This window comes from Lepisosteus oculatus, chromosome 13, assembly GCF_040954835.1.
Source record: "Lepisosteus oculatus isolate fLepOcu1 chromosome 13, fLepOcu1.hap2, whole genome shotgun sequence".
Taxonomy (NCBI): Eukaryota; Metazoa; Chordata; class Actinopteri; order Semionotiformes; family Lepisosteidae; genus Lepisosteus; species Lepisosteus oculatus.
The window spans coordinates 4,872,709-4,896,173 of record NC_090708.1 but is presented as its reverse complement, the minus strand read 5'-3'; the positions used below and the strand labels follow the sequence as shown (position 1 = coordinate 4,896,173).

Genomic DNA, 23,465 nt, shown 5'->3' with positions numbered 1-23,465 from the left:
AAGCAAGCTGGAAGCAAATCAATGTGACCACAAGAGATATGATTAGGTATTTTCACTTAATGGTATATACCTTTTAATGTGCTTTATCATAAGACATAAAAAACTGCACGCACCATTTCTACAAATACCTGTATCTCTCTACAAACTCTAACAGTATCTATTACAGTTGAAAAGGCACTTTATGCAATTTCTAGAATATTTCCATGATTCATTACAGCAAAGGTACATGAGAAAGAAGAAAAGAACATTATGATTATTACATTAATTTAAAGCAAACTGCATCACTACCCTGTAAAGCTTTCAGGGATGCTTAATCCAAGTACTACTTTTTGCCAATAGATAAAGCTGAATGTGTGCATATGTGCTGATTTTATTTTGTTGTTGCCATTGGTTGTTGTTTTGAAAAAGGAAAACAGAAAGTTATGACATATTGTTAAAGGAGTAGATTTTAAATCAAACAACGTTATGTGAAACTGCTGCATGTACAGTACAATGCACTAGACTTTATTTCAAATTCTGTGTCCAATTTTTGTTATCACATTGCAAAAAAGATACTGCTATCATGGAGCCAGCCCAGACGGGAGAAACTACATGCAATCATGGTCTTAAATAAATGTCCTACACTGACACACTAAAAGAACTGAACCTTTCTAATCCTGAACAGAGAAGAATACAAGGGGAGCTGAGCCAAATATTCAAAATTCTTAAAGGCACTGACAACGTCAACCGAAGTGGCACTCCCAAGCATCTACAAAGTATTTATAATACACAATTCCTGCACCCCTTTATTGCTCTACATCAGTTAGGTTGATCCATTTGGGTGTGTATTAAATCAAACAGTCTAAATACATAAATTCAATAGCAATGTGAACAGCACACCTAACCTGCAGTATTCACACAGCAATGTAACAATGAATGTAACATAATGGTTAACAGTGGTGTAAGCATTTTGGTTCAGAATTGAAATCCAGCCTTGAGTCTACTTTAGTACAATGCTTACTAACCTAGCAATGTTAAGCAACAGTGCTTCAGCAACGGTTAAGACAGAAAGATTGAACTGCACTTTAAAATGCTGGATCAATTTTATTTGACAAACATGATTCATCTGGCTAGCATGACATTCAGTCACGGATACAACCCTGTTGTTGACATTCTCTTGGAGTTATCAGCATTAGGTTAAAGAGTAGAGGCATAATACATATGTTTCAAAATATAATTAGTATTTAATGTTCTTATATATAAATATTGTCTTCCCATTTGCATGCAATTGTTAATTGCAATAATTATCACATTAAACAAAGAGCAAAAAAATAGGGTTGTACAGTGCAGTTTTTGTTTTTAAAGAAAAATTTAACAAAAAAATACAAGTCAAGGTTTATTTTTTTTTATAGTTGCCCATGTCCATTGCAGGGTACAAATGCATTTTGCAAAGTGCAAAGTGTTTGATGTATATACAGTATGGATACTGTGATGAAAATCTTTTTTTTTAACTTTACAAAGGAAAAGAAAGCAAGGTAAAACAAAAACCCTCACTATATTTAATTGTTCTCATGGTATTAGAAATGTACATGTTTAAATACTCACTGTACTGTACAGTAAAACCTCTAAGATATAGGATTCAGAAGCTCAGACCAGATTAATTCCTGAGTTAACAATGCACAAGTGGCAGAACAAAAGGTACTACAACACAGTATATAATAACTTAAGTGCAATGAAGTGCAAGATATGCTAGCAGCTCTGTATGTTCTGCAAAAAGATGTAGTGTTTCTTGAGTCTCACGATATCACCATAAAAGTAACGTAGTGTGTTGTAAACTGGCAGGTTTTGATAAAACCAATTTTTTGCCAAAACATTAAATCTGAAATAATTAGACAACTGGAATGAATAAAACCTTTTTATGTTGCAGTTTACAAAAAAAGTATTACACTTTTATGAAAAATGCATTAGTTCTTCTGTCCTGCAAACAAATTATTACATGTACTGTATCTTCACCATATCTAATTTTAGAAGTTAATATTTTGTGACCAGTTAATTTTAATGTGATAATGGTACTGAAATATTCTATTCTTCATGCTTTGGGAAAACAAGAAAACCAAAAGTCATTCTGTTGTCCTAACTACTGTAATTATGACTTTGAGAGTTTGTCATACCTGAATAGGTATCATTCTGTGGAATTTCAGTGCCCCCTTCTGGTGGAATCTGGCAAAACACCCAATGCAGTAATCTTCTCCACATTCCACACACATCTTCAAAGGAGTAAAAAAAATCTTTAGAAGATCGTCTTAACAGTAAAACTGATATAATATATATAATTCTATATCATCCAGAATAATAAGGCTATATTTTTATATAAAATGTGCACCTTAACCTAAAGGGACCTAATTATTTCTAAAAACACAAAATACTACTTAAAATCAGGAACAGCTAAATGAAATAAATAAGAAACAAAAATACAATACTCTAATATTCTAGCTTATCATAAGCACACAACCCTATCCATTACAGAAGCTCTGTTGGGACCTACTGATGTTATGTCCCACCTCTGTGTACTTGCAGTGATATGCCCCCTTTGACAGACTTCATGTTTGGCAAGCTAAATATGGCAGCCTGTTTCTATTCAATGTTAGGAAGAAACGCAGCCTGATTTCACAGCTGTGGCCATAATTGACAGAAACAGACAAGCTTTATTTTGTGACATAAAAAGGAATAAATAAGGATTAATTCATTCAAGATACTGTGTTAATTTGTCTTGGTTTATTAATTCCTACAAGGTTTGCGTGATTCTATTGGTGTAATAAAAAACTTGTTTAACCTTGTGCTGGTCACATTCTCAATAGAATTATCCTTCCCACTATGTGTTTTGTGGATATGAAACAAAAGACTAAGTCATTATTTGCATACTTTACAGGAACAGCAAGGTTGTTACCAGCTCCGTTCACTATTACAAACAGCAATGAATATACTGTTATACTCTCACTTCAGTGTCGTTCTTGGAACATGAACTTGGTGACTGTAATTGAAATCAATGCCTTGTCTCTGAGTTTAACTGTAAATGCCAATGAGAAACTGAGAACTAACGTCAAACGTACCATGCATGCTCTATCTATAAATAACTTTGCCATGAGCTGCTCAATTAACCTCATTGAATATGAATGGGCTATACGTCCTAGTGCACGGATTTCCTGGAGCTCTCTCTTAAGATTCTATGCCAGGAATGCTTCATTTTCTTCAATTTGGAAAAAGGAAAATGCTACTTTAAATTTATAAGAATATTTGCACCATGTATAAGGAAAAAAGCAGCTACAGTAGATAAGACATTAAACCCATTTGTATATTACCACTGCTTCCATATTAAAAAAAACAGGGGCTGGTAAACATAGGCAGCAATGTACTATGGTCAAATATTTGCATATATAACAGAAAATCTAAACTGGACTGATTTTGAAATTATAATTATAAGATATTGTAAGATCTTGAAATTATGAGATAGGAAAAATACATTTTCTTTTATCTTTATTATCACTTTGTCTTTTACAAGATTGCCTGTTAAATGAAAGAAAAACGTACCACAATTTCCACAAACTGTAATTTTCAAACAGTCTCATCAAATAAATAACACTGTCCATGATATCTGTATGATGTAAGGCCTGGATACATTGATCTGCAAATGTCGTCTGTACATTCTCTCAATTTATTTTTTACATAAAACATTCACGTCTCACCACAGGTTTCCTGATTTATATGCTAAACAATCTGAGACTCCTTGGAAATGCACAGGCAGCTGTTAAGTGATTTACTAAACTGACACCTACCACCCCGGCCTTTTTTGATTCGCACTGTCCACAGTCTTTTCCCTTCAGTTTAGTTTTTCGGCTTGGTTCCAAACTCACTGATGTTTGCTGTTTTGCCAGTGTTTTCTTGAACTCTGCAAAAGAAACATTTAAAAAAATCAAAACCTTCATGAAAATGACTTGCTTAAATTACAATAACCACGGTTATCGCAAACAGCATTTTTCTTTGGTTGCACAACGTCTATTTCAACAGTACAGAAAAGTGACATTTTTAATATAACACACATACCTTCAGGTTGATCTTTGAGAACTTTTACCTTCATGTTTCCAACTGAGAACTATAACGAAAAGAATAATGCAAATACATTTGTACTTAATTAGAATATTAAGTAATCCAAGATAACTTAAAGGCTTGTTGAACATTGTAGGAAAAATATTATTATGTTATAAGCAAAGCTCCATTGTTAATTGTACAGAATAATACAAACAAATCAGAGTGTCTTCTGTTTTTTACTGTAATTTGCTGTTGAGCAGTTAATATGAGGAATTCCTTTCAGAATGATAATAATACAGATTCTTCCTTAGCAAGGAGGAGCTAGCCATTGAAAAATATTGTAATTAGATATTAATTAGAATTTCAAGCATTGTGCTGCAGCTTCACATTTTAGGCCTTTCTAACGGTCCTGGTAGTTACTAAGGATGAAGAGACTACATCCAGAACTAACTGCTACAAGTTGACCACAAAAAACAGATTTCTGTGATACTGCAAAATTAAGAGTAGCTACAGGGTGGGAATTCCAAGCTACAGGGTGGTGTGGCAGTTACTTCAACAAATTAAAACAGTTAATTATTTTTCTTGTATGTATCTACAAATTATTCACATCATTACTGTATATGAAACACCTTGATGTCCCAGCAGCTCTATATAATTATCTGAGCACTACCAGTGTTGGATGGGACTAGGGAAATCTCAGTTCACCATGTTGAGTGTAATCAGAAATGGTCTTGTCTATCCTCGGGCAGAAAACAAAGCTCTGCTGGTTGTGCTTTTGGCTTGCAGACTGCAAAAACGCTTGTCAGATACTTTTCACCAGACACCAACAACATGACACCAAAACAAACCATGCCAATACATAAATACTTTGAAGAACATCAGTTGCAAACTGATGAGGTAGCCATTTCATTTGAGGATCTCATCCATCTGTATGATGAAGGAAGGCAGGGTATCAGCTTCAACAACATGACTGTGCAGCTTTTTCCACACTCTCACAACCTTCTGTGTAAAGAAGTGCCTTGTGTTCTCTGTCTCAAATGTACTGCTCCTTAGTTCCCATTGTGTTTTCTATGTGTTAATTGTTTTACTCTTGATCCTGAAGAAGTCCCTGGGTTTCCTCACCTTTTGAAAACTGTTCTCCTTATTTTGTGCCGGTCCTTGTGTTTGATTACTCAGTCTACCAGCTTGTCCTGACTTCCAGTGATATACTTCTGAATTTCTGAAAGACAGAATGATATGTACTACAGAATAGAGTAACAGGTAAATAATAGTGATTTAAGTGGAGTAGCATCAACTACTTTTCCTGGAAATATAGAATAATTTTACTTCCTTTGTCATTTTATGCAACATTCCATATTTAAGGATATTTTGAATGGATTAGATGGAGAACTGCACATGGCAAAACATGACATCAACAGCTTTATGACATCCATAAAAATACTTTAATACAGATCACCTTGCCCTTAAGACTGAGAAGACATGGATGAAGCCAATTAAAGATATGGACCACAGTGTTTTATAGCCTTACAAACATCTAAGACATATTGAATATTAAAGTACTACTTTAGATTTAACCTACTGTAGGAAGTAAATGTGTATCAATCATAAATAAGGTCCAAGTAAATTAATGTTTTGGATGGAACATTGCAGGACCAGCTCAAAGGAAAGCAACACACAATGGGATGGGAAATAAAACACAAGGATGAATAATTTGGACTAATTTAGGTTGAAACCTTAAAAATGAAAAGTCCCTGCTTGCACCCGAGCTCCATCTTTTGAAAACTCTATACATGCTAGAATATATTAATGTTGTTCTGTATTCAACCACCCTGCATAACCAATGCAACCACTGCTTCGGGGAGATAAAAATCATGATTTAAACATACAACAACCACAAATAATCCAACTCATCTATTCTAAAAAGAAATCTAAAATCTAAGGCAGATGCTTTAATAAACAAGTATATCTTCTCAACATAGACCATGGACTATGAATGTAATATTTTCAGTCACTGAATTCCTAACTCCATGACATTTTTGCAGTACCATTATTCAGTATTTTTCTAAATGATATATACTGTATGTATTTAACTATTATGTGCATTTTTCACTACTTTTTGCATAAGCAGTTTCTAAATATATCTTCATCACATTACACTGTGTAACTTACATGCAATGATAAATGAATTTCACTGAACAAAGCATATGTGTTATGCTGAAATATAAACTTATCTTGGTATGCATTTCCCCATGGAATTCCCATGCAATTTATTATGATTGAGCATGTGAGGTGGAATTATTGTACAATGTATTATGATTGAGCATGTGAGGTTTATAATGTGATATATGCACTATCCTCTACAGCAAGCAAAATTTCATTAAATAAATTATGCCATTGTGTATTTTGACAATATGCCCTCAAACGGGTTCTTCATAATCCACACCATGGTAGTCTTTGGGTAAAAATTATAGCCTTATTAATGCAGGGGATTTTCAGAAAATAAATGCACAGGCCAGAGGGTCTTGAACACTGAATGTGGAGAGCTACAGGGTTGTCAAGTTTGCATCCAAACCCAGGTCTCAGTTATCTAATAGAACCAAGTAATGCCTTAAATACTGAAGACCAGGATGATATGTAATATGCATCTAATTAAAGATACTTAAAATCTCCAACATCAGTGGCCATGCTTATCACCCATCTCTTGGCTAGTTGAACATCCCTTGAAAAACTAAAAAGTCAGACTTTCTGCTGATCTGTTCCTCTGTTTTGTGTGCAACCACTACGTTCTGCACAGCCAAATGCTCAAATGTTCAAAAGTGAGGCATCATTTTTAATATACAGTATATGTGAGCTGAGAAAGCCAAAAAAAGGATTAACATTATTTGGAGACCAAGTTTCCATTTTGTCTTACAAAAGTCTATCTCTAGAGACTAGAGAGCAAAAAGGGACATCTCAATTTGTATGAACTGGTGAAACCAGCGGTTTTCAACAACATGGCAAGTTCAAGATTTATTGTGCTTAATTAGAAATTTGTAAAATTTTGCTATACCACCAATGAATGTATTTTGTTACTGAGATTTCATACCCAGTCTGTGAAAAATTGGGACTGCAGTTCCCTTTTAAGAACAGAAAAATGGTTACAAACAACAGAAGGCCATGCAGCATATAAAGCCTGTTTGGTAGCTATAATTTAAAATCTAAACTTGAAGCTCACTTTTTTACTAGGGCTTTACAGCTTATCCTTTATGTTCTTGTTTCATTTTTTTTACTTTTTATTATATTTTTTCTTTCTCTCTTCTTTACTATGTACGACATCCTTGGGTGTTCAAGACTAAAAAGATTCAGTTCTTTAATCCTGTCAATGCAGGCCATACCACTGAGTCCTGGAACACATCTGGTTGCTGGACTGAATCCAGAGCTACAACACTTTCTATAACATGATGACCAAAATATATTGTACAAAATATTGTACACAATCTTAAAGAAGGCTCACTAATGCAATATACATTTTAATATAACTTCCCTTGATTTTAATTTGTACCCTTTTGTCCATATATCCTAACATTTTGTTTGCCTTTTAATTTTTTTCTACTTAGTCTACAAAATGTTAAAAAATGTGTCAACATAAACACTTAGGTCTTTTTCATAAGTAGCCTATTCTATCTCATAATTTCCCATTTTGCATGTACAGTTTGTTTTTCCTGAGTGCAAGATCCTTCACTTGCTTACATTACACATGAACTTCCAGGTGACTGCCCAGCCTTGAATATTTCAATCAATCTTACTGAGTTTCTTTTGCTGTTTCTATGTTGGCCAATCAACCCATTTTGTTTATCATCTGCAAACTTGAGTAGGTTAACTGAACCAGAATCTAAATCAATTATATAAATTAGGAAGAGCAGTAGTCTTAGGACAGATCCCTGTGGCACATTATTGATTACATCAGCCCAGTTTGAACACTACCTCTTACCTGTTCTCTCTACTTTCTATTTATTAACTAATTTTAAGCCCAAATACAAATATTGCCCTCAACGTCTACTATCTTTAATTTGACAATTATTGTTTTATGAAATCTAGGTACACCGTACACTGTCCACTGTATGCTCTGTCCATGCATTACTGTTGTTGTTCAAAGCACTCTAATAAGTTGGTCTGACAGGACTTACCCTTTCTTTGTTGACTGTTTCCTAGGATATTCTTTCAATATAGATGATTCTCTAGATTAGTTCTAATAATTGTTTCCATATCCTTACATGTAACAGAAATCACATTTATCTGTTTATAAATACTTGGATAAAGTTACTAATTGTTGTTACTCTTCTTGTGGATGGACATTGCAATAGCAATTTTGCAATGTGTGGGTGCTATTCCTATGTTGTTTGAATATTGGAGTTGGTACAATATAATTTGGCCCTGGAGATTTATTAATCTGGAGTGCTTCTAGCACCCAAAACACTATAGCCTTTTCTACGCTAAAACTATTTAATAAAGAACTTCATCTTTCCACTGCCTGAGGCATGTTGTTGACTTATTTTTCAGCGAATACCTGAGTGAAATACTCATTTAGTACATCAGCCATTTCTCTTTCATTTCTCATTGCTGTCCTAGATACATTATACTTTTTTTTCTGAATGCTTATGTTGCTGTTTTAGTACTGAAAAAAAGGATTATTAATTTTAGTATCCATTGCATTATTCCTTTCCATCTCTCGCTTCACATCCCACATCCTTTTTAACCTGTAGTTAGAATTTATTGTACTCCTTTCCTAACTGGATCCTGTGTTTTTTAATCATTTTATAAAGCACTTTCTTCCCATTATATATTTCCTAACTGACTTGTTGAATAAATTTAGCTTGTACTTTATCCACTGTCGGGATAAATCATTTTTGTGCTCCAATTGTTATCCATATCTATCCTATTCCATTCTACTTGTATTAAGCTGTCTGATTCCTTTTGTACATTTAACATTCTTACACGGTGCTGAATTACAAACAAAATCTACATTAGGTGGTCTATAGCATACTCCACACATTATACCTTTAGAATAGTACATGTTTAGTTCCTGAACTAGAATATTTTTTTTTGATACAGTGCTACACCTACATTATCTTTCCTATCTCTCTGTGTATCCAGTAATATTACATTAATCTCTATCATTTTCAGTTAGTCATGTTTCTTTGATTACAATCATTTCATTGGGGAGATCAAGTAAAATATGTAATAAATTAAACGGATGCATGTAGAATGCTATGGAGAGGTGGTATTACTGTTTTGTTTGCAATCATATTTTCTATTTCTCTTTTACACCTAAACCACAAACTATTGAGGAGAACGTCAAAATGTTACTCAAAATGAAACCATGAGATAAAAGAATATTTTTGTGGCAAAATCTAATGTTGCAATTTACACATATTCATAATGATTCATGTGTATTCATATTTTTCCCTTTTTAATTTCACATTTACAAATATAAGTTTTCATTATGTTCAGTAGACATACTGTATATGTGTTGTATAGCTTTAAAATTCCTCAGCAATGTTCAGTGTTAAACCTCTTGTGATTTCACTTTCAGTCTGCCTTACAGCCACATACCAAGAAGTGATAAGTGCCTTTCAATAAAACATGTTCTCTTGCAGCTGTGATTCTCTGCTAAAGGTCAATAAACTCTTCAATACAAGATTCCAGCTACTGGTTCTTGGAAAAAAATGAATATATACCTTCTCAGACTCAATAAATCGTACCTGCAAAGAAAATATTTAATGTTCTGAATGTGTGTATATAAATGAGAAAAAAAATATTAATCACAATATTTAGAATAATTATCTTCATATCAACATCATTACTGTACAAAACCAGTGCACTTCTCCTAATTGACCATTTTCAAAAGCTATACTCAGAACATCATTAAGAAAACAGTGTTAAATTAATATCAATTAGTCAAGATTTACTTTTATATATTGAATCACTTAAAAATGCCACAAATGCTATTGGTTCCAAATGTACACAAGTTACATTTTTTATGTGACTCTGTATATTTTTGCACCATTAAATTACTGCTGTAATTTTTAAGTAAAAGCTTTTTTAGTAAAACAGCCTTCAAAAGTATTTAACACATCTGAACAAAAACATTTAATATTGCTGTACAGCTATTACAGATTCAGAAGAAAAAACATACTGTGAGCCATCCTGTAAAATATGTGAAATATGACAGGTGTTTAAATGTCCATCCACCCATTTTCTGTTTCATCCTATTCCGGGTCACCGGGGAGAGGGGGCCTATCTCAGTGAGCCACGGGAGCAAGGCAGGATACACCCTGGGCAGGACGCTAGTCTATTGCACTTGTTTAAACATGATCAAGTAAATACTGTACAATTATTAAGTCGTTTAATATATCTCTCTCCTCATAGAATGTACTGTAATTTGACTTAAGAAAAGAAAGTAGGCAGCCTGTAGTGGAAGTTTTAACTTCAGATTATATCCACTATACAGTTAAATATTGACATGCTACTAATAATGAAAATAGCAACAATTAATGATTGACTGCATTTGTATAGTTCTTTCCATCCCAAAGGAACCTACATCTCTTGGGGATTGGTTGCTGTAGCACCTAACTGCATAACACATGGTCCTTAACACTGTGTTCTGTGTGTTGACACTCAAAAGCACTGCTCACGGTGTTAAAGGTACGCATAGGCTGCTGTTCTGCACGCTAAAAGTTACAGATGGTAGACCAAATATCAGACATTTTCAACAGTCCCTTTAGTCAGAGCATGGCTAACAATGTAATCTTGATAATAAAGCTCTTACATATTAAAATAAATAATCTAAGACTTAACTTAAGCTGTGGATTAAATTTGGCTTTAGTGAGTGATATAATTACTGTTGGAAAGACTTCCTCTGCATTTTACAGTTTAAAATGAGCTATGCACATCTAAGGCAGGAAAAGTCAAATACCAGCCCTGCCGGTGTTTTTCCATGTGGGATTTCAGCACAAACAACTTATTTGTTTGAAGAACCATTGGTTAATTCATCTCCATAATTTAGCAGCTGTTTGTACAGAAAGGCTGCACTGCAGTAGACTTAAAGGCCTCATGTCTCATGTTTGTTCACCTCTATTCTAATAGTATATTATTTGGTAATAAGAATATGACTCATGAGGTTGTCAAAAGATGCTCATCCAACACATCTTCTATTAGAAATGGAAATTTAGTTCCTTATGGAGCTGCTGTTAGCTTCTTAATTAACATTATTGGCCAGAAAGCAGTGTCAGTAGCTCCTAAGAAAGATATATTGTATTAGAATCTGAGTTCTGTATGAGAATAGTAGTCTAGCAGGCAACTCAAACAGAATAATTCTAGACATATGAGTAGGGAGCCGCGTCAGCATGCATAGGCTTCAAAGGAACAGGTAAAGGTTCATTCTATGCTGAAAGGTAAAGAAAGAAAATATTACTTTTCAGTTTTGAAGAAGGTCCACCTGAAGAAGACATCCCAGTGAAACTTAGTGTTTCTTCTCTTTACCTTCCAGCATGGAATGGGCTTTTATCTATTCCTTTGCAGAATAATTCCAAGGCATTTCCACTTACTTTCTTTCCTCTTTTTCTCTGCTCATGCTCTGTCTTAGCTGCTGAAGTCTACTCTCCATGTCTTTACTCTCAAGCTCCAGCTGTACTGTCTCAAGCTTCATCTCTCCAAGATTCCTGAGGTGGGAAAAATAAGAGGACATTACACTCTCAATAAATAAAGATGTTGCAAGTAAAAACTGAGATTTAATCTGGTAACTTGTAAAGTAACCCTTATTTTTTCCTGTTCCAAGTTAGGTTTGACTGAGTTAATATAAAAGTGATAAAAAAAACTTATGTTAACTACTTATTATATTATACCTACAACAAAATAAGTAAAAATATCTAACAAATTCCATTGCTTGATATTACATTATCTGTCAAATACCCAACTACACAAAGAGGCTTAGATTCACTTTGATTGAAACACAACAATGGAAAAACCACACTGCTGTTACCTGGCCTTTAACTTCATTGACTTAGGCTTGTTTGTAACAACCACAAAATCATTTAAATTCATGGTTCTTGTTGAAGGAATGTTTTTCCCAGTGTTGAACAAGCTTCCAAGACACTTTTTCCCTGCAATAAATATAACAATCAAATTTTTTCACAGGACAAAAAACAACTCTAGACCTACAAATTCATATTATCAATTAACAGGAGCAGTGACTTAAATGCCATGTTTAACTTTAATAAATTAAGTTATATACAATTAAAAATAATTCATCATTCCAGGTTTTTATCATCTTTCCTTTTTTACGTATAGAACATAACCTTGCTTTTTCACATTTGGAAAAAATAGATGAAGAGGATGTATTAACAACAGAATACCTATTACACAGCTGTTAAAGGTAAACCGTGTAATGGACTGTGAAACCCGTGTAAACAGAAGTAAACCTGGCTGAGTTAACTTCAATTGCTTATGAAAAACCTGGGACAATTTGTTTATTACAGCATAAAATTTGTTCTTGTGAGTATGTGAGGATTTGAGATTGTAGTAAAATCTGCAACAGAAATGCAAGAACATATTTTATGCTTCAATACAGCCTACTTTGTTATTGTTAGATTAGCCACTGATACATGATTGATACAGTTTGTAGTGGCTGATTATTTAAAGCTATTTTCCAAGACCAGAGGTATTTTCGTTCAGAACCCGATGAAAAAGCTAGGATTCAAACTACTATTGTAGTCTAATATGCATGTCTAGAACCATATTTTCACGTGATAAAAAACACACATGCTGGCAGAGGTGTATTAGCTACTATCTAGGAAATGCACATACTGTATGAAATAAGTTGAGACGAACAAACGATGTTAAAAATTACGCTTTTATCACAGAAATACCTTACTCTGACTCAGCAATTTTATAATGCTGTCCAAAGTCGAATCGTTTTTGTTCAAACTTAATTAATGTGAATAAACTGAAAATAAATGTATTACATATTTAGCGAATTAATGAAGCAGCTTACAACCATAAAAGCAAACGTAATAATAATATACAGGTCTTTAAAACTATATTACATGTCATAGTCTATTACCTAAATACCTTAGGCTACGGTATGTCCGTTTTCATAATGAACATGATTATAATATTCTTGCTTACACAACAAAAAGCAACAAATACCGTACCTTTAAATATCTTCTGCGCCAACGAATATTGTTTATATATAAATACTCTGTTTAAACTATTTCCCTGCTTTCTCCCTCTCTCACAGTATTAACAAAGTGCTTTTCTCCTACGTCAATGTGCAACAAGTGTCGATGAGTAGGACCGCTTGTGTATTGGTGTCCATGGAAACGGTAAATCTCGCGAGAGCCTTTTAACTTCTTAATGGGCACTTCTTGTAACGTATTTACTAATAAAAGTGGAAAAGAGGTTTTACACCTGTGACGGATGGCCAATATAGGTGTTAGATAACTTCTGATGTTATTGCTAAGATCACAGGTAACTACTGATAGGCTCCCTTGCCTTGATAATTAGGGCAATACTGTAGGTTAGAAAATGAAATTCGGGATGAAATCAAATGCTTTTACAATACAATTAGAAAATAATGAGGGAATGTGTGGATGAAAACACACCTTCATCTGCTAAATTACGATGTCGTTCAATGTCACAAAACACAGCAGATATCTTTCAATCCTAGTTTTGTTTTCTTTTGTGGGTTATTTTTTTCTTGGGGGACAGGGGCTGGGTGTTGCTTTGGCCATGAAGAATAAGCTTTAGATTTTAGTGCCATCATTGTGCTGGAAGGGACTGTGTTGAAATGAACAAGTCGCTCTTCAAAGCAAGTGATGTAGGTGTGTGAAAGTGAATTTACCAAACTGTCTCCAAGCATATAAATATATAATCTTGAGTGGAGATAAAAGGCCTAATGATTTTCCCCCACTAAGCAGTTAACAACAGGTCAGTGACATTGCATTATATCTGCCATGCAACTATTCTGAAGCAGCACATCCTGATGTAGCCATCTACCAATCAGGAATTCAGCTCACACTGCATTAGATTTAGATCATTAGGCTTTGGTCACAGTTAATGCTCTTTTAAATGACAGGCTATTCAAACACACATTGAAGAAGATTTTGAGGTGTACCGCATTTGGGATTAAATTAGTGTGTGCACTAATGAAATCTAGTAAGAGCTCAAATAAAGAATCATGGAGACGTACAAGAGTAATACATTTAAGGAAATATTATTGAGGGTATGTTTAATTCCATGTAAATGCAAGATGTCCTACTCTGTAGGGCATCCACTCAAATTAATGCAAGACCCTTCCAGCTATGGTGCCAAAATGGCCGCTACACCTGCATGCTCAGGTCCTGTGTTTTGCTATAAAGGTCAGTGTCAATGTATATAATTTTCAAGGAAATGCAAACACCAGAAAGGATGGAGTTGTGATGAACCAATGCTGGGGTGGCAGGTTTAATCACATCAAGAAATAAACATATAAGTCTTTGAGTGTACATATTTAGCAATGAGTATGTGTGCATCTTGCAAATGTGAACAAAAAACGGAAAAGAAATCAGAAGTAAAAACGAATTAATATTTGTGGCCAGACTGATTTTTGTTTCTTGAAAAATAAGCTGAAGCTAAAGTAATAAGCACAGTCTGATGCTTTCCAGGCGAACCCCGGGCTTTAAGGAGCTCTGTGTCCTCCTAGTGACTGGGTGCCGTCTTCCAGACTGGACGAGGAAACCTTCTCCATCAGTCACTCTTGGCTCAGGCTGCAGCTCAAGGATGTCTAATCTGTATTCAAAAAAAGGTTTCGGTTTTTCTATTCCATGGCAGTCTTGCATAGCTTCCCTCTACTTCACCTCTGAAAAAAAAAAAGATGAGGCTGATTTCTCAGAAGGGTGCCAACCTTTCTTGCGCTGTGATAGTACAGGAACCCACCTCTCAACAGGCAGAGGTCAGATCACAGCTTGACACAGCGAGCAGGGATTCAAGCCCACACCCCTACGATGCACAAGGTTAAGACAGTCTGCTAGCATCCTTCTTTCATACCTGCTACTTAATCTTATTCTCTCACAGCACAAAAATGCAATTCTGTCCTGTAACTTCAGTTCCAGCAGCCAGGAAACTACCAAACCATGCTGCAGCATACTGATGAGCCAAAAGGATTGGATAGGACTGCAATAATACGGAACAGCAGCTGAAATTCAGCCCCTTGAGGAAGAAATCTAATAAACATCTAAATGTTTCTGTGACTGGAAAATGTCAACGGATAAAGGTACTTAAATGGCGAGCCAAACTGAATTATATTAAAAAAGAATAAATTAGTAAAATGTCTAGGATTCTTTTTTTCTATGTATTTTTGCCGTGTATCAAGTAATGTCATAGGAAAGGCTTCTCAGATGCTTCTTTCCAGCTTTGCTTGAAATGGCCCCAGATGCTCAGCATTTAATATCAGCATGTCGACAGCTACACCATTTTTCATCACATTGGGCACAGACGAGGGAATATCTCTTTCTTACCTGATCACCTAAAACACAGCTTTTGTTTGTTTGTTTTCCAGTCCCATGTTGGTCACAGGAAGCGGCCAAGCAATTCAATTTGTTAACGTTCAGGGGCATGTTGTCAAGTGAGTTTTTGAAAAATTCAGACGCGCAGTACATATCATAAAGATTAAGATTTGGATGGAATGAATCATTGAAAAGCTTCCCAGTGAAAGGTTTGTTTTCCAACTCCACCCTCTGGAGTTTTTTTTCTTTATACCATGGCTCCACTAGGGCCCATAAAAGACTTTCCTGACAACAGTAGTCTCTGGCTACTATGACAGAAAACATATTGTATTTGATATGTGAGACCATCCAGCCTGACAGTACGTCCTGTTAACCTCAATATCACATATTTCATAAGCTATTCAGGATACACCCCCATGCCTGCTGAAACTCTCCGGTCAGTGTTTCAAGGTTAAAGAGTCCAGCGTCTCCAGCTGGCTAAACCAGAAAGCAGAAAAATGGGTAGCGTCTCCTCTTCTCCTTGAGCCACGAAGTAACAAGTGAACTGATGACCTTTTCAAGGAGAAGCAAGAGTGCTTTTATGACAGCTGACTTTTCAAAATGTAGGAAAGGGCCTCAGAGAAGCTCAACAAGCGTGAAACTTCCCATGAACGTTAGCTGGCAGTTGACAAGCAGAATAAGCCCATGATGGGCCCTTCTTTCCCTTTTCAACAGCCAATTTCTGGAACACAGGGAGTGGAAAGGAAGCGTACGCTGCTGATAATGCCATCACTTGGGATGGCTGCAGACGGCCATGAAGTTAACTGCTTAAGCTACTCTCCTCTCTGCTCTTTCTTTTCAGAGCCCTAAGATCCCACTCGGGGACAAGTGTCTATAACAAGAAAAGAGCTTTACTACTGGCTATGTTTGCGCACGGAAATTCCAAATGAAATGTTTCGTGTCAAGCTTGCCGAACAATCAAAGCAACTGCTGGAGTAATAACTGTTGCGTCTTGAACACATTCTCATATTCAGCAATTGAGATGACAGCTCCTAGCCCTTAAGAACAAGGCTGTTAAATGGCTGATGCACTGGACCGCCAAGCTGTCAGACTTGGTTTCTATTAAGTATTTTCTGATAATGCGGGAGCTGAGCATGAAACACTCGATAAAGAAAATAATACATGTGAGATATCTAAAGGCATGCCTTGAATTCTGAGGAAAGCTCACTACGCAGGAAGCTTACATGCCGAAAGCTTACAACCGGAGTCAATTATATAAGTCTGTGGGAGGTTGCAAATCATCTTGCATTTAAAAGACCTGTGCCAAGATGACAGATACTAAATGTACAGAGATCTTAATGCTCTGTTTATCCTAAAATTTGCCCATATCTGTGCATCACTCCCTTTTGGATGAAGGTCAGAGGTGTTTTCTTAAAATCCACACTGTGAGATTCAGACTTGTGCATTCACTTCATCGTGCAACACATGATGGAAGTTTTCCTACTCTGGCCATGTCATGGTAGGCAGATTTGTGTTGAAATGCTGCACATAACTGCAACTTCATGCATCTTTCTTCCTTCTGTGTTTCTCTTGCTCACACTGCCACCTATAGGAAATCTTTTGCATGGAGGAGGTTTTTCAGACCACTGCAAAAGCTGGTCCAGAAGTAAGAAATTTCATTAATAATATCTGATGACTTCTGAATTGTAAGATGTTAATGCATGCACTGCAAAAGTGAATCAGGTTTTTTTTCCGTGTCATGGGAGTGCAAGGATTTTTACATAAATTTTAACTAATAGCTATTATAATAACCTATAATACTAAGTTTACATTAATATATTTTCCATTTATCTTTCTTACCTAAGATATATACTGTATGTGTCCCACTCTTTTTATTTCCTGTATTTCTTGTATTCTTGTGTGTTTCTCTTTTATTATGTTACTGTCAGGTTTTGATTGGCGGATTTGGATCACGTGATCTGGGGTACTGTATATAAACCCACCTGTGCCTTAGGCAAGAGAGAGAAGACAAGGGAAACAGTGGAAAACAAGCCTACAGCCAGAGGGCACCGACAGCTGGCCTTGGGGGAGATATTATGTATAAACACCTCTGCGCTACAGGGAAAAATGAGAAATATTCACTCTTTTGTGTACAACCAGGCACTAAATGTCATAATTTTAACATTTTCTGTGTAGCTTTAATTTGCCTATTGTCTGAATCAAAATCAAAATGGTCAATTCTTCTGTTCTTGTTGAGTTTAACTCGAATTTTTAGAGGCTCTCATGAGTTCCTGTTGAATCTCTACTGCAATGGTTCTACAATATTTTAAAGCCCAGAAGCCTGACGTCTGCTGAAGGTTTTGATTAGCAACAAACATGCTTTCAATGTCTTGAAATCTGCCCTCTCCTGATGGGTTGCCCACTTGGCATCTTTTGGGCCACCAATTGGCTGACACCATTTTATACCCTGCACTGGTGGCACTGTGGTGAGCATTTCCATGCTTTTCCTGTTTTCCCCCAAGTTCTCCAGTTTCCTCCCCATCCAAAAAGTAAATTGGTTTGGTTTGAAAGGGATAATTTACAGTAGCTTTTCTGGGGATGTTGTACTTGGGGAATTTGCTTACCAGCACAGCTGGTACTGGCCAAGGGGTTATAATGTAGAGAAGCAGAACCAAATGAGCACAATAGGTTGAATACTCTCTTCTCCTTTGAGGCCTATCCAGTTTTCCACCAAGATTAAACCAATGGCTTTTTCAGAGTTCAAACTTACACCCTCCTGATCTTGTCTTCATCAATATGTACAGAACTATGTTTCCATAACATGCATCACATTAAAAGTTCAGCTACAGTGTGTTCTTCCTAAATTATACTAATTTAAATTAAACATAACCTAAAGCACAAAATGCAGATCACCCTTTAATTTAGTCCTCAGATCAAAGAGCAATACAAATTGAGGGGTACCTGTAGTTTTAATCATTCTAATATTGTTTTCTTATTATGAATGGTTTCTGGTTTAATGCTCACCAAATATTTTGTCAACACAGCACTTATACAGAAATGATTAAATACAGGCTTAAACAATTTTAATTTCATGGAAGAACACACAAAGACCACACGATTGAGTGATAGATAGAACACTTCATGCATTATTAAAATGTAATTGGAGAACAGGGTTATCACCTCAGGAGAACACTTCCATTTAGCTGAATATGTGAAGTACATTTTCTGCTGTTTTCAAGAACTTCAATATATCTTCCCTTTGAGGTCATTATGTTTGAGTGCGTCACTTTCTTCATAAACACATTTAATCCTAAAATTCCAGAATAAAATGTATAATAGATTTTGTAATTTTTTCAAGAGGATTGCATTAGGAGGTTTAGTAGAATGGCAAGGCTGTTTACTTCTTTAAAAAATACCTGCTAGCTGTTTTGTTGAAACATCCATCCATTATCAGAAAGCTAATTATTCCTGGTAAGGGTCATGTACAGGCAGGCCTGTAAGCACAGGGAACAAGTCAGGAATACACCCTGGACAGTCAGTCACAGGGCACACACACAAGCACGGAGAGGCAATCAACAGACATCAATTAACCAAGCAAATGTGTCTGAAAGGTGGGAGGGAAAATACAGAAGGTGCCTGAAACTGGGATCAAACGCAGGACATAAGAGTTGGGAAGCAGTACCACTAACTACACTGCCCCCTTATAAGTAAGTATAGGTTCTTGATTTCAAATTTGTTTCATTCTCTTTTGTTCTTATGCGGTACTTTACTATGAAGGTACAGTATATAGCCAATGATTTTTGACCTTGCAGCAACTTTCTGTAGTTCAGTTCAGGATTCAGTTAAGTAAAGAGCTCAGCTGAAATGAAAACGTGTCAGTGTGCTGGATGGGGAACCCCTGCAAAAAAGTGTAAATTACTCGTTTATCACCAGGGCTAAGCGCATGTCACAATCGTCATCCCTCCTCTGAAGGGCACTCCAACCCTTTCGTATTTTAGTTGATTATGTGCACCTGCCCCCTGTTTTGTCTGTCATTATTTAAGCCTGGCACTCCCACTGTTCCTGGCTCAGCACTGGGAGATGGACGCCCGGAAGTCTGCCTACAGTACCAGCGGGTCCAGGAGAGACCCGAAGGCATAGGCTTCCTCATGGCGTCCTGACCATTTGAGTCCGGGGCTCGAAGCGCCTGGCCTCGTTACCCTGGTTTTTATTCACTGTTCCTGTTCCGGATCCCGTTCCGATTTTTAACCTTTTTTGTCTCGGATGGATCCCCCGGTTACTGGATCCTGGACTGCACCCTGGATTCCCCCTTTGGACTGTCTGGACTTGTTTGCCCCCCCGGGCACCAGATCACCCTCTTCACACTCCCCAGTCTGTCAACCCATCCTGATCCTCTACTTCTTCTTTTTCTGTTGTTCTTTTTCACTTTCTCCCGGATTATACTGTCTGCACAGGGTCCTGAACTACGCTTCACGGGAGCCTGCCATTCTTAGGTGGGTAAATTCAGTTCACCTTTCCACTTGTTGGAAGAATAATTTTGCCCCAAACCATTATCATAGAATGATCCTTGGTTTTTGTTTCTTTTAATAATGTTCTAAACATTATAAGAATGCACTTATTCAATTGACATTGTGCAGCAGTCAAGCCTGCAGTGGTCAAGTGGTCAGTGCTTCAATGTCCTCATTGCTTACCACAAGAAAAGACCAGTGAACCAATCTGGAAATGCTGCACAGAATGGGTTTTGTAAGGAAAACATCTCATGTTGTTTACTCATACCTTAATCCAGTGTGACCTTATTCTGAAGTTTAATAACTGTTTCACTTTCCTGCACTGCAATAGGTTGTAGTAAGGAGACGCTCTTGGCAGTTCGCTGTAAGATGCACTGCAGTGGACTCGAGGGAATACCATGTTTAAGCAGGATTCATGCCTAGTTGCAGTACAACAACTAATTGGGCTAAAAAAATATATTTTTATAATGAGTGCTGGTCATTTAAAATCACACCACGTTTTAGTGACTCACACAGTTATTGGGATGTCATAAATTCCACACAAAGGTCATTTTTAAGGGTGATACTCCCATTAAAATGAACCGCACTATGATGAGGCTCATCCCTCTCCAAGCTAATCTTTTGAAAAGATCCAAGATGGGTGAAATACTGTTCTGCACCAAAGGAGTACCTGGGAGATTGTGGGCTCCACTCTCCACGTGGGAAACTGCTGTTTTAACCTTCAGCAAGATAATCTGCTCACATTATTCTAGTAAAATGCTGTTTCATTCAGATTACTCCCATGATATGCCCAGCAGTACAAATGTAATGCAGTGCATGAAAAACAACAACATTTATAACAATAATTATCTGCATTATGAATATTTTTTTTGCAAAACTGTTTTATTGAGGATTCACAACATTGCCTTGACCCCTTTGAATTGAGTTCAAACTGATTGCCTTTTGACCACACACTTCAATCAACTTAATGAGGACTGAATCTTTTGTTCAAAACCCTCTTCAAAGCTATCATATCGTTATACTGCTACTCTATTTTTTCTGCCTTGCCATAGTTTGAATAAATCAGATCTTAATAAGGCTCATCACTTTATTCTAGGCTCATTCATATTGGGTTTTTTCAGGAGAAATTCAACGGTCTTATGTGTATTAATGAAGACCATGACCACTCATCATAGCAAAGGCGACTTTAATAAATGGAATAAAATCTAAAAAAAATACATGTTCACTGGAGTCAAAAACTGCACCAGTATTGATTCCTTAAAATTGGATAGTGTCACGGACGTCCAAAGGGACTAACCGTGGGGAGCAGGAGAGCAGAAAAAGATCCATAAGCGTAGCGGCGAGACGGGAAAAAGGCCTGGGCTCGTAGAGCAGAGAGTTCAGGAGTGGCGTTTAGAAACCTATGCCCTCAGGTAGCGGACATGGAGCGACCTGGTGCTAGGCGGGTCTCGGGACATTCGAATGTCAATGCTGAGCGAGGGCAGAGTGTAAGACCCGGAAATATATAGCCCAAGGGAAAGAGAGGGACCAGAAGGACAGCAGGCAGGAAACTAGGGACAGGACAGAGAAGGAGTGCCCTCTGACTGCAGAGGGCGTGACAGATAGTCTTTCTTATCTTTTTGGCAGGGATATCTCAAATACATAAATATCCAGATTTGTTATTCTTTTAGGATCTTGGATTTCTGTTATAGTGCTAAAGTATAGTTTTCTCTATACTGTATGTGACACAACATCAAGCACAACGCAACACACAATCTAGAAGGTTTATGCATTGCACAGGACCTGATGCAGATAACAATTCATCAGGTTGGTTCTGCAGAATCCAAACTTATTTGGGTTACGTCACTGTGTTTATACAGTTCTTATTTTAACTTGACAGAGCTATATACATTGATGAACCTACAATGTAACAAAGTCAACTAAGTATGATCAGCTACTTTAACTACTGTTCTTTTTCCACAACTCATTGCACTATTTCACATGGAGTAGATCAAAATAAGTGCTTTGATTTGGATCAACATGACGTTTTGAACAAGAATAGGCATTCTCTACTATACATTATGACAGCACCTTCAGAAAAGCATGCTATCTTTGTGATTCATTCATTATATGATAGATTCAGGATTCTAAACGTCAGCGTTAGATCTGAAATGCCCAAACGTTCACTGAGGTTGAGGTATTGATGGGTTTTGAGAGACTTCCAGATTCACTTTCTTCTCTATTTTCAAACTATTCAGACATGAAAAGGACAATTATACTATGACCTGTGTCAGGATATAGTCAGGATTGTTATGGCATGGAACAATAATATCACTAATATCAGTCAATGGAAAAGATAGAGTATTCAGGTAATGAATGATTGTGTCAAAGAAAATAGTGAAATGAAACAAACATAAGACAAAAATGTCTGCTTTCAGTGTTTGTGGAATCATACCAAAGAAAAAAACACTTCCTGCATGTCCCCTTACAAAAGCCTGTTTATCAAGGCTTCTAAAGATTAAAACAACTTTTTCAAACCTTTTCATGATTCTGGTACATTTCAGAAATCGCTCAAGTGCATTTAAGCAACAGATAAGCACTTCCAGACACACCTTACTTATTTCACCTCCCAAAATGATGGCAAGGCAATGCTTTGATTACTCCTGAAAATGCTGTTGTCCTTCTCTCTGACCCTAGTCACTGGTTCCACTTCTGCCTCTGTCGTTTATAATATAACATTATTTTATTAACCCTTTACAATTTCTTGCATTAGGAATGATATTTTTACATACCCCAGCTTGCTCTCCATGAGATACACAGACAGGGAGAAAGCCTTGGATCAGAGCACAGGGTCAGCCATTGTACAGTGCCCCTGGAGCAGTTGGGGTTAAGGGCCTTGCTCAGGAGCCCAACAGAGTAGGATTCCTCTGCTGGCTGCAGGGTTTGAACCAGCAACCTTCTAGCCACAGGTGCAGATCCTTAGCCACAGAGCCACTGCTCCACCCCTTTGGGTGGTCTGGTGTCTTTCTGCTCCTCTGTTAAAATAATTTTCACTTGTTCAGCATCACAACTAGGAAGATACTGTTTCCAGCAAAGACCAATATCAAACCTGCTTAATCTACATCAGTCTGAAAATCCATTTTCTGAAAGCTGCAGTTTCCCCAAAGTCAGTGTCAGAAGTACAGAGCCAAAGGCAGGCCTGCACCCTAAAAGAGAAGTGCACACAATGTAGGCGCACATATTAAAAACATTCAAATACCTGGTCTGCTTTTAGGAGGAAGCCAGCGCACCCAGAGAGGACCCGTGTGAAAACTGGGAGAACATGCAAACTCCACATAGAAGGAAATAGAGCTCAGATTCAAACCCAGGACCCAAGAGCTATGAGGCAGAAGTTTGGACTTCTACATCACCA

At 36.6% G+C, this 23,465-nt stretch overlaps 1 protein-coding gene across 6 annotated transcripts in view; it reads right to left on the bottom strand.

Annotated features, from left to right (window-relative positions):
- zbbx (zinc finger, B-box domain containing) overlaps positions 1-13,410 on the bottom strand; it is a 41,551-nt gene extending 28,141 nt beyond the window's left edge. For 4 of the 6 annotated variants that reach the window (XR_001480083.2, XR_001480084.2, XM_015360911.2 and 1 more), the window contains exons 1-7: positions 13,257-13,408; positions 12,086-12,206; positions 11,652-11,765; positions 5,188-5,284; positions 4,081-4,129; positions 3,813-3,925; positions 2,151-2,246 (exon numbers count right to left, since the gene is read on the bottom strand). Coding sequence is in view for 4 of the 6 variants with exons in the window: in XM_015360911.2 (XP_015216397.2) it covers positions 2,151-2,246; positions 3,813-3,925; positions 4,081-4,129; positions 5,188-5,284; positions 11,652-11,765; positions 12,086-12,147 (531 nt within the window). In the remaining 2 variants the exon portion in view is untranslated. Of the gene's footprint in view, positions 1-2,150; positions 2,247-3,812; positions 3,926-4,080; positions 4,130-5,187; positions 5,285-11,651; positions 11,766-12,085; positions 12,207-13,256 lie in introns of all 6 variants that reach the window. The other 2 variants (XM_015360914.2, XM_015360912.2) reach the window with 2 other exon arrangements.
- Between the last annotated feature and the right edge of the window lie 10,055 nt (positions 13,411-23,465).